The 17,690-nt window shown below is 35.8% G+C and overlaps 1 protein-coding gene across 1 annotated transcript; it reads left to right on the top strand.

The window, feature by feature from the left end:
• Positions 1 to 11,790: 11,790 nt before the first annotated feature.
• LOC123538646 (uncharacterized) lies at positions 11,791 to 16,117 on the top strand. The gene is made up of 3 exons (XM_045322881.2): positions 11,791 to 11,933; positions 12,266 to 12,384; positions 13,372 to 16,117. Exon 3 carries the CDS (start codon positions 13,388 to 13,390, stop codon positions 15,083 to 15,085), a length of 1,698 nt encoding a protein of 565 aa, XP_045178816.2. The 5' UTR covers positions 11,791 to 11,933; positions 12,266 to 12,384; positions 13,372 to 13,387; the 3' UTR covers positions 15,086 to 16,117.
• The last annotated feature ends 1,573 nt before the right edge of the window (positions 16,118 to 17,690 follow it).

Genomic DNA, 17,690 nt, shown 5'->3' with positions numbered 1-17,690 from the left:
CACGAGTGCCTCTCCGGGTGTGGGTGCCTGGCGGCGCTTTCTTGCCAGTCTCTCTCGGTGGTCAACCCGGTACGGAAGAACTCCATTAGGGTTGATGTAAATCTTGTTGGCTTCTTCCTCGGTTTGAAAGTGATGTGGGGGGCCAAAATTGTGTTTTTTACTGAGATGCCTTGCTGCATAATCTTTATGCCAAAGTTTGCGTGCGCAAACAGGGCAAGTATACGATGTTTTCGTTGGAAGATGTACTTGATTCCAGTGCCGGAAGAAGCATTGGAAACTTGCATAATTGTTTGCACCACATGCTTCTACAGGACATGAAGTAGGATTATTAGGCCGCACAAGCCTTTCTTGTATTACAAAATCTTCTATTTCCTGATTATCTCACAGAAGCTCCTGTAATTCAGCCATACTGAAATAATATAAAGGCATTTTCCAACATTAAAGTAGTGTTTTTATAATGGCTAAAAACGACCCGTAATGTATGGACAGATGGACATGCATGTTTTACTTGACTGATAGTAAGTTGTTAAATGATTTACAGCGGTTTAACAGAGAGATTGATTGATTGACTGCTTGATTGATTGAACGATTGATAAATGGATAAAACAGTAATTCAAACTGTCATTGTTAGTCCTTTTTCAACACTACTTTCATTATTTTAAAAATTGTCCGTACTTTACAATGACACCAAGAAATAACATGTGTTTTTGCATCGTTAACTTTTAGTGAAATATATTATATGAATTTTTATATTGAGAAAACAGTACGTCCTACAACCAAACAATGAAATGTCCAGGATAATTAATTCCCGTAGATGCAGGAAAATATATGGATTATATGTTGACAGTTTAACAGTATAACCATACATTTCATCGCAGTGATATGTAATTAAATGTTCACATAAATTTTCAAAGATCTATATTGTGACTGAAATAAGTTAAACACAAATAAAAAGTATATCCTGGAACCGGACAATATAAATTTTCCAGGATAAATCCCATCAAAGAAAATATACTATTTTCTAGGAATTGTAAAAGTGACAAAATGTGTCAAACATCAGGAAATCCACATTTCCTTTGTTATAGCACAATTAAGTCTGTACAACTATATTGTCCATATAAATTCATTTGTAATAAAGAAGTATTTCAATTCAATATAGAATGAAACATAAATTGCATTCTTAGTGAACAAATCTGGTAAATGTTGAGCCATAAGTTTTACTATAAAGTATGCTTATCATCGATATGTTTGCATAGCCACTTCCAGAATCCAGGGAGGTTATTGTAAATTTTCTTATCTTAAGATAGAGAAAGATTGAACCCGCTTTAATCATCTCAAATTAAAGGCTGAGAAAAACATGATATTTGTAATATAATCACTTGACAATCATTTAAGTATTGAAGTGGTTATATAAATTACTATATACAATTAGTGAACACACTGTATGTCAGTGTGTGCAAGTGCAATAGTATAAGCCAAGATAACATATTCATTTTATACGTTATGCTAATTTTTAACTGAAAATGTCTATTTTTTACAGACAAATCAATTATTTTAAGCCAAATCTTTTCACTTTTTACATATTTACTTGTAAGGTCAGTTGTTGGCCTTCAACATATCAGAAGTTAACTAATTGCACATTATTGATGAACATGTGTTCATAATAAAAACTTCATATGATTACTATGTTTTATGATATTTTTTATGTTTTCTATCAAATACATTCTTTATTAAACAATATATATTTTGTACAACATAATCTTCTAGAGGAGAAGTCCTTGTTAATTTAATATTTATAGCGCTGTAGAATATTATTTTCTACCGCCCTTTCCCTTATATTAATTAAAACATACATAAATTATCAAGAAAGCAGTGACTTTCTTTATACTAGTAAATGTAATGAAACATATTTTCACATACATTAGTAATTTTTTTTCGTACAAGATTATTTACAACATAATAAAGATTCAGTATGAATAACTCACTATACTAGGTCTAAGTTACTACACTGAACCTGTATAAACTCACTATACCTGGTATGAGTTTTAAGAAATATTTACAACTGTTACTTAGCGCCTCAGTCTAATCAGTAACCAACTACAGAATGTCTAGGTTAATGAAAAGCATTAACTAGGTGAAAATATTACCTTTGGTTTCACTGTACGCCCGGTCCTTGTTTTATAAGGCGTTATATTAATGGCTTGCTCTGAAGTTGTAGTAATGTACTGATCATTCCCTTAATCCTCTTCCCTTCCCGAAAAAGGAGTTTCAGTAACGGACTGGTCAGAACTTACTTCAGGGATTGATTCTTCTGAAAATAGGTCTTGTAATAAAGGAGCAGTATTGTTAGCCTCAGAATTGTGATCTTGCCCTTCAGGTAAATATTGGGTATGATATAATTTCAAGTGATCTGCATGGACTACGACCTTTTTATGGGACATTTGGTGTTCTATTTGATAGGTTACACTTGTGACCTTTTTAAGGACCTTGTATGGACCAACCCAACCTAAACCTAATTTGGCATTAGCTGTAGGAGGATACCATCTCCATACTAAACTGCCTTGATCAAAGGACCTTGGTTTTAGGCCTTTGGTGTATGAACGTTTCTGTCGTGAAGCAGCAGTATAAAGATGCTCTGCAACTTTTTGGTGTGTAATGCACATGGATTTTCTCAACCATTGTACATACTGAGATGGACAAGGAATATTTGGACTGTTCGGAGGATTTCCATACATTATGTCTACAGACATTGTATTTTCTCTTCTCTGCCGAACATAAGCCAATTGGGAGAACATTTTGTACTATCATGGACGCTTGATCTATAGGCCATCATTATGAAAGGAAGATTGTCATCCCAATCATTCCTATTTTCATTAACAAACATTGCTAGCATCATTTGAATGGTTCTTATATTTCTTTCGGAAAGGCCATCAGATCTAGGATTATACGGAACTGTTCTTGTTTTTTCAATACCCAAAAGTCTGCACATTTCTTTAAACAGAATAGATTCAAATTCTTGGCCTTGATCACTGTGTATAATGGAGGGTATGCCATATCTGCAGATGAATTCGGTGACAAGCGTATCTGCAACAGTGAGGGCCGTGTGGTCCTTTAGTGCATAAGCCTCTGTGAATTTGGTAAAGTAATCACTGACTACTAAAATATAAAGGTTTCCATCTAAAGTACAAGGTAAAGGGCCTAAGATATCAAGGGCTATACGGTCGAGGGGTTGGTAAGAAATGTCTTTTTGTAGTTCCGATTTGCCACAGCCTGGACCAGGTTTCCTTCTTGCACAGGTTTCACATGACTGAACCCATCTTTTTATGCCGTTTGTGAAGCCAGACCAATAAAACCTTTTCTTTATTGAAGCCATTGTCCTGTCACGACCTAAATGACCAGCAATTCTGTTACTGTGTAGCTGTTGAAATATTTCAGACCTTAATTTTTCAGGCGGAACAAAACGCAAACTTTGGTTTTCGTGTTCCCGCCATAACAGGCCATTCTTGACAACAAGGGACTCACAAAGACTCCATAAAGTCCTAACATTATTGTTATACTGATTGATTTTTGTTTTATATGGTTTTGTACCAGAATCCTGTTTGAACTTTATAACTGGTCCTATGCTTGGATCATTTGATTGCATATTAAGGAGTTCCTCTTTTGAGTAAGTATTAAGCCAATTTGAACCCAGCACAGGTATTTGATTTGTGTGTATATCTTGCTGTTCAATGTCCACCATGTTAAGCTGAATTGAATTTTCATTATACATGTCATGTGCTTGCTTGATGGTGTGAGTCTCAGAATGAAGCAAAGCATTGCCTGTTTCTTGTGTACTTAGTGCACCAACTAAATCTGGACCCTGTTGTTGTGTACTATTGTAAGACAAATGAGTATCATTGGTGAATGTGATGCCACAGTCTGGGCAGTCTGACCTTTTGCAGCATTTCCTTTTACTAGGGATCCTAGATAGGGCATCTGCATTAAGGTGTAAGCTACCTTTACGATACTGCACAGTATAGTCATACGTGTCTAAGACTGAAAGCCAACGGGCGAGCATACCTTCGGGCTCTTTGAAATTCTTAAGCCATAAGAGTGAAGCGTGGTCAGTCCTTACTAAAAACTTTCTGCCCAAGAGGTAGTGCCTAAAGTGTTTAACAAATGTAACTACTGCCAATAGCCCAATAAAGGTTGTACAGTATTTCTGCTGAGATTTGCTCAGAGATTTGCTAGCATATGAAATTACTTTTTCTTCACCATTCTGTTGTTGTGATAAGACGCAGCCAATGCCTGTATTGCAACCATCAGTATCTAAAATAAACAAGCCATTTTCCTTTGGAAAACTTAGCACTGGCGGTTCTGTTAACTTTTCTTTTAATTCCTCAAAACTTGCTTGGCACCTTTCTGTCCATTTGAATTTTCTCTTTTTCTGAGTAAGTTCATTGAGAGGGAAAGTTCGGGTTTGTTACTGGGTGGTGGCCGATTTTTGATGTCTTTTATCTTGTCTGGATTGCAAGCTATGCCTTCTTCAGACACAATGTGGCCAAGATATGGTACTTGTTTCTTGAAAAGATGACATTTCTTGGGTTTCAGCTTCAGATTTGCTGCCCGAAAACGTATGAAAACTTGTCTTAAATTTTCGAGTGTTGTTTCAAAATCTGGACCAAAACAAATTATGTCATCTAAGTAACATAGACAATGTTTCCACTGCATACCTCTAAGCACTAACTCGATTAAACGTCCAAAGGTAGCGGGGGAGTTTGATAAACCAAAAGGCATGACCTTGAAATGAAAATGACCGACATGTGTACTAAATGCTCATTTTGATTTGCCAGTAGCCAGAGGCTAAATCTATTGTGCAAAAAATATTTGGATCCTGAGAGTGAATCAAGAGCATCATTGATTTTTGGAAGAGGATAAGCATCCTTCTTTGTGACAGAATTTAGTTTCCTATAATCTAGACAGAAGCGAATAGAATTGTCACGTTTCTTAATGAGTACAACGGGTGCTGCCCAGGCACTTGAACTAGGTTTAATTATATCCTGGTCTAACATTTTCTGTACTTCTTCAATTACTTGTTTCTGAGATAAAGGCACTCGCCTTGGTGGTATTATTATTGGTTTAGAATCACCTACATCAATATGATGTTCTACTTTATCAGTTTGTGTAATATGACCACTGTCATCCGTGAAAATGTCTCTGAACTCATAAAGAGTGCTTTTCAACTGTTCTAATTGATCATAGCTTAAGTTATCTGAAGCTTCATCAAGCAAAGGTTGTAAGTGACTTGGAAGCTGGCAAGGTCGGCTGTCTGCTATGGGCTTATCGTGAATTTCGCTAACAGAGCTAACGGACTGAATGCTACCTATTGTCAAATTTTTGTCAACCTTAACATTTTGATCTGTCAGGTTTATTAATGATACTGGTATGTTTGTTTGTTCAGCCAAAACAAGAGCTTTTGCGATTAGTAAGCCTTTTCTTAGCATCACTTTGTAAGGCTCAACCACACCTTGTGAGTCAAAAAATGTACCATCTATTTTAGCATTTACTGTAATTTCAGATTCTGCTGGAATCTTTATTGCATTTTCAAGCCGAATTCATGCTAGTTTGTTGCTTTCTTGTCTATAGAGATTAAACTTGTGTTTGCCTATGATCATGCAAGCTTTGCCAAACTTCAAGTTAACATCAAAATCTTCAAGGAAGTCACCGCCTAACAAAGCTGGAAGGCCATCTTCAAGTTCAGCCACAAGAAAGTCATAGGAGAACACCTCATTGTCTAAATCAAAGCTCAAATTTATTTTTCCAAATACCTTAAGATCACCCCCATTTGCTGCAGTTAAGGTATGTGATACCTTTTGTAAGTGCTCATTTTGGATTCCAATTTTCCTGGCTAGTTTACTTGAGAGTATACTTGCAGCTGAGCCAGAATCAATCAAGGCTTTGGAAAAAAATAAAAATAAAAATAATTTTAGTATAGAGACAAGTTCGTTTAGTTATATTGTTCAAGATAATGTTATGTTGCCCTATTTCTTTTGTTTTATCACAGGCTGAACTTTTGGGCGCAAGGCCAGCCCCAGTTAGTTTTCCGAATGGTTTGTTGGACATTTGGAGGCTTTGTGACCTTTTGCGTGACATTTGTAACATTCTATTTTAGTTGTTCGTTCCCTGCTATTTGACCTACTTCTATTTCCTACTGTCAGTTTCTCATTTAAATATTTTAGAAGAGAAGCAATATCATCTAAGGTAACAGATTCTTTACTTTTACTTTGTTCTAATTCAAATCGGCTTCCTAAGAATGCTTTGTGAACTTTCAAAAGCTTCAAATTCTACTGCAAGGGCGATTGCTGCGTTTATTGTGTTTGGGTTTCTGTATTGTACATGACTCCTTACTTCTGGTTTAATGAGGCCATTAATGAATTGATCAATAATGTAAATTTCTCTTGCCTCTGATTGAACAGAAGGGTAAGCTTTGAGACATAGTTTTTGCAAGGAATAACCGAATTCAGCAGCACTTTCAGATTTGTACTGTTTCCTATTCCTAAACTCACAGCGATAAGCGGTTTCGCGCATAACAGGGCTAAACCTACGACCTAGAACAGCCAACAGATAGCTGTAATTATTCATTTGAGTTGGGTTCAAATCAGTAAGTAACTTTTGAGCTGACCCCCGTAGGCTCATCATAAGCTGTTGTGCCTTTTCATGGTCACTCCAGTTATTCCAGTTTGCAACATTTTCAAAGTGTATGATATAATCATTCCATTCAGTGGTTTGACCATCAAATTTATCAGGTTCTTTAGCCTTGTGTTTGTTTGGATATGTGGATGTGACAGGCCAGCCTTGTCGTTGATCTTAAAAGGAATGCGGCATGTTGTCTCCATATAGTTTAGATGAAGGAACATTTTGATTGCGCATAGAGTAAGGTCTGTTTATATTTGTGTCAGGAACAGGCAAATAATGCTGCCTTTTGTCCGTGTGAGAGGAATGTCTGGTGTCCTGTTGTACACCGGAAGGCATTTGGCTATGTATTTGCCTGTTTACGTTATGGCTGTTGGTAATGTGGGTATAGGTTTCATCACAGTGCCTTAACGTTTGAGACGGTCCCTCATTGTAAGTGTAAGTATATCTATGGCAAGGTACTTCATGGCTATAAGCTGGATTGTGATTGTGTTGGTCGGATGATCTTATACACATGGCATTTTGAGATGGCCCCTGTGTGTATGGATCAACGGGGTTTTTGTTTTGATTAGATGTTGTGTAAGTTTGATTGAAATGATCACTTGAACTAGGAAAAAGCATCCTTTGGTTGTGTGCGTTTTCTGAAGAACTATTTTGAAACGACCCCTGTCTTATATACATGGCATTTTGAGATTGCCCCTGTGTGTATGGATCAACGGGTTTTTTGTTTTGATTAGATGCTGTGTAAGTTTGATTGAAATGATCACCTGAACTAGGATAAAGCATCCTTTGGTTATGTGCGTTTCCTGAAGAACTATTTTGAAACGACCCCTGTTGCATATGTACTGCACCTGAGTTTGTATGGTTATGTACAGCTGACTAGCTCATTGCATTTGCAAAGCTTGAATTTTGCCCATGTGTAAAATTGTTTTGACCAGTTAAAACTGTGTTGTCAAAAGATTTTGGTCGTGTACCAAAGTCATAAGCATGTGGCGTTTGAGACGACCTCTGCTTAGTCAACGACCCGTTATATGTTGAAGCATAATTGCTTAAAGTTTGTTGGGCTGGCATTTGATTAGAATCATAATTGTTTTGAGATGGCCCCTGATTGTTTAAACTTAAACCATTTTGAGATTGTCCCCGACTATCTAATTGTAGATTAGACTGATTATCCCGACTTCTAATTTCAAACATCTTGAGTTGGTCCCTGTCTATTTAATTGTAGTCCCGTTTGTGCGGCCTTTCCTGTATTGCAGTAACTTTTAGTAGGCCCCTGGTACCCTGTCTCTCTATTATCAAGTGGTTTCTGTAACCCGTTTGTCCCTGTCAGTGAACCTTGAACTCCTCAAAACTTAAATCAATTAAATTTTGACCCTGGTATTGTGCATTATAAGTATTTTGTGAGTACACCTCACTTTGCATGACTGAGCCCCGGTTATTATACGCGGCACCAGTATACGGGTTATTTCCTAACTGAGAGGTAGAGCTTTGACCACCTTGTATTAATGAAGTTTGTGATACTTCTTTACTTTCTTGTGGCCGGGGTATGTGTTCTCTTTGGAGAGAAATACCGTGCCCTGTCAATAGTGTGTGTATTATCAAATGTGTACGTGTCATCATGACCTATGCTTGAATGCATTGGGGAACTGTGTACATGTGGCTTTGTGTTATCTGTCTCACTTATTGTTGAGTGTAGAGGTGTACTAAAATTATGAATTCCACTGTCAGTCTTCAATGGATAATTAGCTGTAGACACAATATATTGACCTTTGCTGGCTAATTTATTTGGCAATTGCATGAAAGAGTCATCAGGTGTATTTTCACGTTGAAAAGAAACAGTTTTCTTTTTACTTTCAACAGGTATCCACCACTTCTGTGACCTTCGTGGTGTAGCCATACTAAAATTTTGATATTTGAGTTTTTAATCAGACAGAGAGGACGAGCCCCCAAAATGTAACAGGACTGTCAACACTTTAACAGATCAGCCAGTACTCATTTAAATCCTGTTATGTCCCAGGTTCTCTGTTATATATTACTGCATACTTAGGTAAAAGTACAAGAAAGGATCAACTGGGTTCAATCAGCTTTTATTCATTACAGTACCAAATCACAGCATTTTATCAAAAGTATAGACCTGATGTAACTAACAATACATGTATATGGCTAGCAAAATTTATAATGTAAAAAAACCCAAGAGTAACATGGCCAAAATAGTGAGGAAAGTTTTAGCTTTTTGAATTTAGAACACCCAGATCGAAAAATAAAAATATCCCTTATTTATTTCTAGAAGTGGCTAAGCTCTGACAAAAGGTAGAAGTTACCTTGCGAGTGTCTGTGAACTAGCAAACTAAAATGAAAAATATTGCTCTATATATACCCTGGCAAAGCCCATAAGCATGAGAATTTCATGCTCAGATATTCAGTAACACACAAGAGTTATACATAAAATATTTATATACAGTAAAACCTGTGTTAAAGACCACCTCTGAACAGAGACCACCTGGCTCTAAAGACCACATGTTTTGTTTCCCATTTTAACATTTACAGTGTATTTTTAACTGTGAATAAAGACCACCTCCCAATAAAGACCACATTTTGCCTCTCCCAATGGTGGTCTTTATAGACAGGTTTGACTGTAGTAAAAATTAAACCGATAAAGGTACTGTAACAGTAGAGGGATTAACTAGAGATAGGCTATGATAATGATTGAACAGCCCACATTCAAATAAAGTGGTCAGTGTAAAATTTAAATGCTTCAGTAATTATAAATATAAATCTGTGCTGTGAATTTTGTGATAAATCAAATTTCAGCAAGTACTGTCAACTTTTCACTTAAGGAAATAGAACTTATTCATTTATATTAAATCAAAATAAGCATAGTTTATTATCTTTAAATACAGAATTAACCATTCCTGCCACATAACATAGTTCTTCCTTGCGGAAGGATTAAAAGACTACACCAGACTGGTGGCCATGACAGATGTCAGTGGGAAATTTAAACATGGACTAGATACTTTGATGTGTAGCAAAAAAGTTCATCGTTGATGGTGGTGTTTTTTGTGATATATTGACTGGGATAGTATTACTCTTCAGAAATACAGAGCTGTCAATGCTGCAATTTTGTTGTGAAATTCACAATTTTATGTCCAAAAGTGCTTGTTTTACTATACAGCAAAGAAGGAGAAATTGTACCGGGCCGACACCATATCTAATCACCATTTTTCAAGACCTATCTTAGTTCCACCAAAATATCGGATGAAAAGCATATGAATAGTGATACTCTAATTAAGAAATTTTCGTGTGCATGAGGTTCTGTCTAACTCTTTACAGGGACGTAGACACTTTCGTGCGCCTAAAACCACAAAGATTGTCAATAGAAAATAAAAGAAAATCGGGCCAAAATAAATGGGAAAGGAAAATTTGTTATTGACTTAAATGATAAAAGCAGGGATGAAGAGCAAGATTATGGTGAAGTGTGTTCAATGTTGTAAACAGCGGCATTGAACTGCTCAAGGGTCGGAAGAAAAGAAATGGCAGGGGCAAGATTATTCCACATGACTAATATTATGTCGATATATATTATGTCGAAAACGCGCTATGCTGGTTTTCTCATGGCGCGGCTTATACATATTAGTTACCTGCAGATGTTATGGTTTGTTGCATTCCATTTGCATGAAAATGGCACTCTTCATTTATCCTGAATCAGCTAAGTTGTTTCTTTGCACATTAAACTTTGACTTTTATAAGAACTGGGAACTGCTTTTCAAGTGCTTGGCATCTTAGGCTGACATCTACAGTTTTGTGATTTTAGAACAACACTAGTTCTACGGATGTCACAAGTTAAAACACTTAATAGCTAACTGTATCAAACTTCATTAGCATGATCTTTATGACTTTGACTGTAGGGATAACGCATGTTTTTTTCCTGTTTTCACATCTTCAGAATCTCAAGGGATTGGTAGGTGACAGAGCCCGGAAGAGCGAGTGTACCAATGTATGACGAATGATTTCTCTGCTGATGTTTTAAAATGAAACAAACGTACGCTATTCTAGCCTAAAACGTGTAAAAAGCTTAGAAATAAAGATATTGTCCATCAAAATAATTCAATGTTCATGAAATGAACGGGAATGTCAGTGTTGTCTGATCACGTTGATGTCATTTCCTTTTGTCATATCCATTATCTGGTCAAAATATGTCTACATGTGGCCAAGGAATGCGCATATGTAAAAAGGTGTATTAACAACACCAAAGTGTGAGAATTTCTCTGTTAACACACACACTTTCACAAGTGTCCTATTAAAACGTTCTCTGAAAACGACAAAAACTGCAGTTCTATGCTAGAATAAGCTAAAATGACTTCTAAATAGCTCTATATTAGAAATGAATTAAACCCATAACCCATTATACAAGATATTGCGTCTTAGATTGACATCTTCACTTGTATTTGCTAATTATGTATCTATTTGTTATGAATTTCAAACCACTTGTTCCTGCTTTTCTTATCCTACATGAAAATGTTTTCATGCATGGTATATCTTTGAGCTACTATCGAACCACCATATTTTATCATTTTTATTAGTTTATTAGTTGAAACATCATTTTTATCAGTAACCAGGTCTATTTAAATGACCTTTAATGACCTGTCTACAATATTTTTCTGTTACAACTTCTTTATGGTACAAACATTGCATTAATAGCTTCGATGATATCGCCTAAACTGTGCTGCTTAATTTTAAGTGCATTAAATATGATACATAATGCCTGACTAATAGTACAAATGAATGAATGAATGAATGAATGGAAGAGTAATGATTATTATCACCTTGAATATATCGAAATCAGTCAAATAGGGGACACTAAAAAACAAGTAGGGAATGTATACTTTCTTCTCTGTAACGCTGGAGGCATCTACTTTTACACCAATGAATGTAAATATAAACCACAATGGTGATGCATAGAAAGAAAGGCAGCTTTTATCAAAGGAAATCAAGAGTTATCAAGCAGTGGCATTCACAAGCAGAATGTTATCAAAATAGCTAGATATGAAAGAGGGCATTATTTCATCAAAATGACATGAGCTAGTAGTTATGGAATCTACGTCTTCGTTTTGTATTGTTACTTGTGATGCGAAGTTACTGGAGATATACACTGCCTTTCACAAACAGAGGTTTGATGAAATAAGCACAAAAAGGGCATCAGTTCATGGATATGATAAACATGCGTTAGGAGTAATAACTGAGACATGAACTAGGAAACTTTTGTAAGTGTCGACGCTTTGGTGTATAGTAGAACGGATTGACGAGCTAAATATAATGCATCTGGATGATTAAAATAGATATACTTTTCAAATTTTGATTTGAAGAAGGGAAGTTGACACGACCAAGCAGCTAATATTCTTAGTGTTCCCTCATTCCAAATCACTTAATACAATTATATAGTCGCTTTAATAATGTCTCTATTTTTGAAGGTAATAAATATTGTCTTGTGTTGCGATAATATTGATATAAGGCGATCAGTCGATATCTATATACCAATCAGGAAGTAACTCATGTAACTGCGTAAATAAAAGATAACCTAGTTATTTATTTTCAGAAAATGTTTACATGTAACATTCACGTGAAACACAGAAGAAATTAATTGTATATAACACTGATAGGCAGCTCAATTTCCCCCCAAAAATATGGAACTACATTCAACACCAAAATAATCAGGTAATGAACTTTTTCACTTTATTTTGTATAAACGCTGTATCTGAAGAAAGCAATAGTGTAGTTTTCTTTTTGTGTCATAATTGTACACTCAGAAAGTAAGTAAAGTATTTTAACATTGAAAAGGATTTGATCTAACGGGCGTATATTGTGACAGGCTTGCACTAGTGTTTATTTTTCTGAACATATCTCTGAGTGTCCCTCACTGGTCTTCAATTTTAATTTCAATTTCAAATCCCATATTTGGGTTTATGTGACCTCTGTTATCTTAAACGTTCTGTATATGCCTTTTCCTTGTGAACATTTTAAATTCTTTTTGGTTGTATTCATATTGCAAGTTTGATTGTTTGTTTGTTTGTTTGTTTCGGTTTTAACGCCGTTTTCCAACAGTATATCAGTCATGTAACGACGGGCAGTTAACCTAACCAGTGTTCCTGGATTCTGCACCAGTACAAACCTTTTCTCCTCAAGTAACTGCCAACTTCCCCACATGAATGATCAGAGGTGGAGGACGAATGATTTTAGACACAATGTCTTCTATCAAATCGTCACGTAGAACATACGCCCAGCCCGAAGATCGTACTCATATCCCCGCGATCCGTAGACCAACGCTCTCCCTACTGAGCTAAGCGGGTGGGCTGATCTTGCAAGTATATATACATGTACATTGATAATGTGTTTAATATATAGTCTCAACAAAGACTTCGTTTGTTCCTTTTTACTCTATTTTCCTGTTTATATCATACATCTATATTATAGCATGCCTCTATTTTGTTACTTTCGGACTTTCAATATGTTCGTAATAAGCCATGGTTCCTATTGAACTAGTTTCGATAAAAGATTATCTCTAGCTTCACCCATTTCATAATCTTATTCATAGAACACACATCTTGCAATTTTTTTCCAGACGTTTACTGGAATTAATTTTGACGACTATACAAAATACAGGCACTAGAAATATAACTATTTTTGTTTCTTTTGACTTTTCAGTAACGACCGCTAAGGAATGTCCAAATCAGATGAAAGGGAGCTCGATTCTCGCCCACTCCTTTGTCATCCTTGTTTAGGAGACAGAAAACGGTTTACAGCGTCAATCTATTGTATAGATTGCGAAGAATGCCAGTGCTCGCGATGTTACAAAGTTCATCGCCGTTTTTCATACATGAAAGGACACGATACTATAGACTTAGAACCTGGATACACAATGGCACATTTATCTCGACTTCGCAGCTATAATATATGTGCAGATCACAACAAAAAGATCGAGTACATTTGCATCGATGAAAACAAGTTATGTTGCAGGAAATGTAAACGAGAAAACCATAGAAATTGTATGAATGTACATCATATCTGTGAAGTAGCAACTGAGAATCCTGAGGTGTTCGAGGATTTAAAGAGTAAAGCTGATGGACTAAGGAATCAAATCATGACAGTGTCAAAGTTTCTGAATAAAACTGAAGAAGAACTTGATAGTGAAAGCCAACTCGATGACCTAGGAAAAGAATTACGTGATACTAAAGAAAAACTTATGAGAAGATTAGAAGAATTTTCTTCAGAAATGCTTAAAATCGGACAGGACAGAATCAAGCGCAAAAAAGAAACTAATAACAATGCGGCAACTGCGTGCGAAAAGATCCAGTCAAAGCTAGATGAAATGTTTGAGCTAATGGAATTCTGCCAACACACTCCAGTTCTCCAGAAGTTTATTTTCCAGCATAAATTAGAAATGAAATTCACATATTGTCAGAAAAGAGCTTCGCTACTATATGCACAGCTTCGAACTCCTGGTAAGCTAGTCGTGTCATATGGCAATAAGATGGAATCAGTAGTACATTTTAAATCCAGCTTTGGTAGCGTGTACTTAAAAGACGAGTCCTTGAACTTCAGCGAAATACCTGATTACCGAGCAGTCCGCGTGGAATTATTCCGCAGCAGAACCTTTCAAAAAAGGTCACACGAAGATGCAGATATGCCACCACGAATAACAGGAATTGATTTCCTTGACGACGACAGACTGGTTATCACTGACCAGACAATTAAAACTCAAAGAATATACAATGAAGAACTAGTAGAGGTCAAACGTAAAACGACATACAGGCAAATTGATATAACAAGGCCTTCAGCTGAAAACTTTGTTGCTATTCGCTTAAGATTTGTGCATTTCTACGAAAGAAAAGACGAGAAAATATATCACATCAAGCAAGTACCTATGCATATGGATAACGACACCATATCTATCAATGATGCACACTCATTGTTTGTCTGTGTTTCTGGCGTTACAAGACCTGCAGTTAACATTTGTGATTTTGGGACGGAAGGAGATCTTAACTTCCAGTTGCCAAAAGAGGATAACCCTTCAACTAAATCTCTCTTTTTTAAGACAAATGTCACTGAAATTCTTGTTGTTTCATTTAGGGAGAGGAACACGATCATTATCGTTGACACGAAGAGGAAAGCCGCCAAATGTATTACGAATGATAAAACTATTTGTCAACCAGGTTATATGTGTGTTGGACCTTCTGGTACCTTTTTCTTATGCTGTTGGTCAGATAATATTGTACAAATTTCTGCGGAAGGATCAATACTCGCTGTGTTCAACACAGGTATTCCCGAGCCAAAAGTGATTGCAATGTCTAAAGATCAAAGGAAAATAGGAGCTGCTGGGAATGGACAAATACAGGTGTACAACATCATACAGGAGTGAGAAAGTGGACAGGCCAAATAGACCGCAAAATTCAATTCAAATTCTATATCTACTGTTGAAGTCATATATCTACCAATATCATGTAATCTTACAAGCGAAATGTCCCAGTCATATCATGTAATTTTACAAGAGAAACGTTCCTATTTTATCATAGTGTAATATGCAATGTGAATTCATCTATGCTAGCTTCTCTTTGTTTGATAAGTCTTTGCTTGTTAATTAGCAATAATGCGAACAGGTATAAAAATGAACATTAAACTGGTTTATGAATGACGCAAGATTCAGCCATTTAATGCCATTTATTTCTTTTTGGACCGTTTCCTTCAATTTGATTGGCTAACAGAATTTTTCTACAAGTGTGTAAAACAAATGTATTCGGATAACTTTTGTGCTGCTCCCGATGTTGGACTACTTTTTTCACTTTTTATTTATACGGCCAGTAGTTAAAAATGATTGACGTTAAAACAATGACTATGAAAAGAAACAAAAGTAATATATGTCATATTTTATTTGTTTTACACACTTGTAAAACCCGAAACTTCGTACACATATCTACGATAACGCCTTCCGGCCGTTATCGGATATGTGTACTTCGGTTTCGGGTTTTACAAATGTGTAAAAAAAATGACATTCTTTCCTTTAATGAATGAGCGTAAGTTTCATCCATTAAACTGGTATATGAATGAACGCAAGGTTCAGCCAATGACTGCAAGGTTCAGCCACAATTTGGGGATATAAATACTTGATATTAATTTTGCATAACAAGGACAAGTAAATGAAATATTACTCATTTGAATATTTTTTTGTAGGAAATTGTAATTGATATGAGGTATCCGATACAGAAAAAAGAAACTATTGACTGTTTGTGTTCGATTGAATTTATGTATATAATTTATTAAACAATAAAGATTATATGTTCAGATAATACGAACAAGTCTTCAAAAATAACAAAGGAATTTTAAAAGGATAAGTAAAAACATATACGACAATAGCTCAACCTCTATGACTGAAGTAATAAAAAAGGTATTTTTATACGTGTCATCTTTTTCGTTTACGTTCACCCTTTTTCGTTGAATATGCTTTGTTATTTATCTTTCTTCGGGGTTCATAGTAATAGTAATGAAGCTATGTCACTCATTACTAAATTATATAAACATACTCTAGGCTTTAAAGTATGTTTTCATGAAAGAGTGTCATTAATTTGCAGACTGAAAAATCGTTGACAGTTTGTTCATCTGTCAAGATATGTGTATAATTATATATGGCAAATACTTTCCAAAGGATCTTTTCACTCTTTTATTATTATTATTATTATTATTATTATTATTACAGCGGTCGTGTGACGGCTGTAAAAATTCTCCCCGCTCTTGGACTCGTATTTTCTGGTAATTCGGGATTATGGTGTACTTCATTTTAACTATAATACAGTTTCGCTTCAGTCGGTGCTAAGGAGTTTGAGGGGTGTTGCACATTTCATTACCTCTCATTACGCCCTTTTTAATCGCCTTTTGACCTCATTGTAATGCTGTGTTAGTTATGGTATTTATAATACCATAATGGACATACTACAAAAATGTGCAGAACATGGTAGCTCGTATCGTAACTAGGACCTCTGGTCACGGTCTGAATACCCCTGTATTTGAAGGAGTCCCATTTGCCATATAAACAGGGTACAGTACAAACTTCTTACTCACACCTAAAACGTTCTGTTCCTGTCTCAATTACATAATAGAAGTAAATTTGTCATCGGTAGTGTCAAAGACTTGAAGCTTGCTTTATGACAAAGCTGGGTTAAGATCTTGATCACTAAACAAAACTAACTATAGAAACGGCATATTATTTTATTTACTATTGTTTCTAATATGATTGTTTAAAGATCTGCGGTTTTGTGTGCTGAGTGTTCTTACATCGATTCTTCGTATATAACATGCTATTTATTTGAACTGTTAAAACATGTTTCTGACTTTTTGTTAATCTTATATTGGTGTGAACAGAATATAATGAAAACCGGGAACATGTTCTGACAGTTCAGATAAATAGTACAATGGTAGATGTAGAAAGTGTTTGGAATACTGTATGGGTGGTTGAGTTCTGTGAATGAGGTTGTTGGACTTCTGCCTTTTAGGTTTAGAACATTTATTGATGTCAACAAGTTAAACCTGAATAATTCAATGGTTTGTTTGTGATCGGTTTTACGCCGTTTTTCAATAGTATTTCTGTTATGTAACGGCGCACAGTTAACCTAATCAGTGTTCTTGGATTCTGTCCCAGTACTAACCTGTTCTCCGTAAGTAACTGTCAACTTCTCTACATGATTCAGAGGTGGATGACAAAATGAATCCTGACACAATGTCTATCATCAAATTGTCACGGAGAACATACGCCGCGTCCGAGGATCGAACCCAAAACTAAGCTACTCGTAGATCTGCGCTCTCTCTTTTGAGCTAAGCGGGCGAAGGAAATATAGGATACGGTCTTTTCTCTGTGCTATTCTGGTTATCTTGTGATAACCGTGCTCTTTATTACAAACTTATGACTGGCTCGGTTAGGTAGATAAATTAACACCCCATATCCATTTGTACTCTGAAACAGCAGTAACCAGATA

Source organism: Mercenaria mercenaria, chromosome 18, assembly GCF_021730395.1.
Source record: "Mercenaria mercenaria strain notata chromosome 18, MADL_Memer_1, whole genome shotgun sequence".
Taxonomy (NCBI): domain Eukaryota; kingdom Metazoa; phylum Mollusca; class Bivalvia; order Venerida; family Veneridae; genus Mercenaria; species Mercenaria mercenaria.
This window is presented reverse-complemented; position numbering and strand designations above follow the sequence as displayed.

Excerpts from the sequence above, each read along its gene's own strand:
- LOC123538646 (XM_045322881.2), top strand. The coding sequence starts at position 13,388 with ATGTCCAAATCAGATGAAAGGGAGCTCGATTCTCGCCCACTCCTTTGT.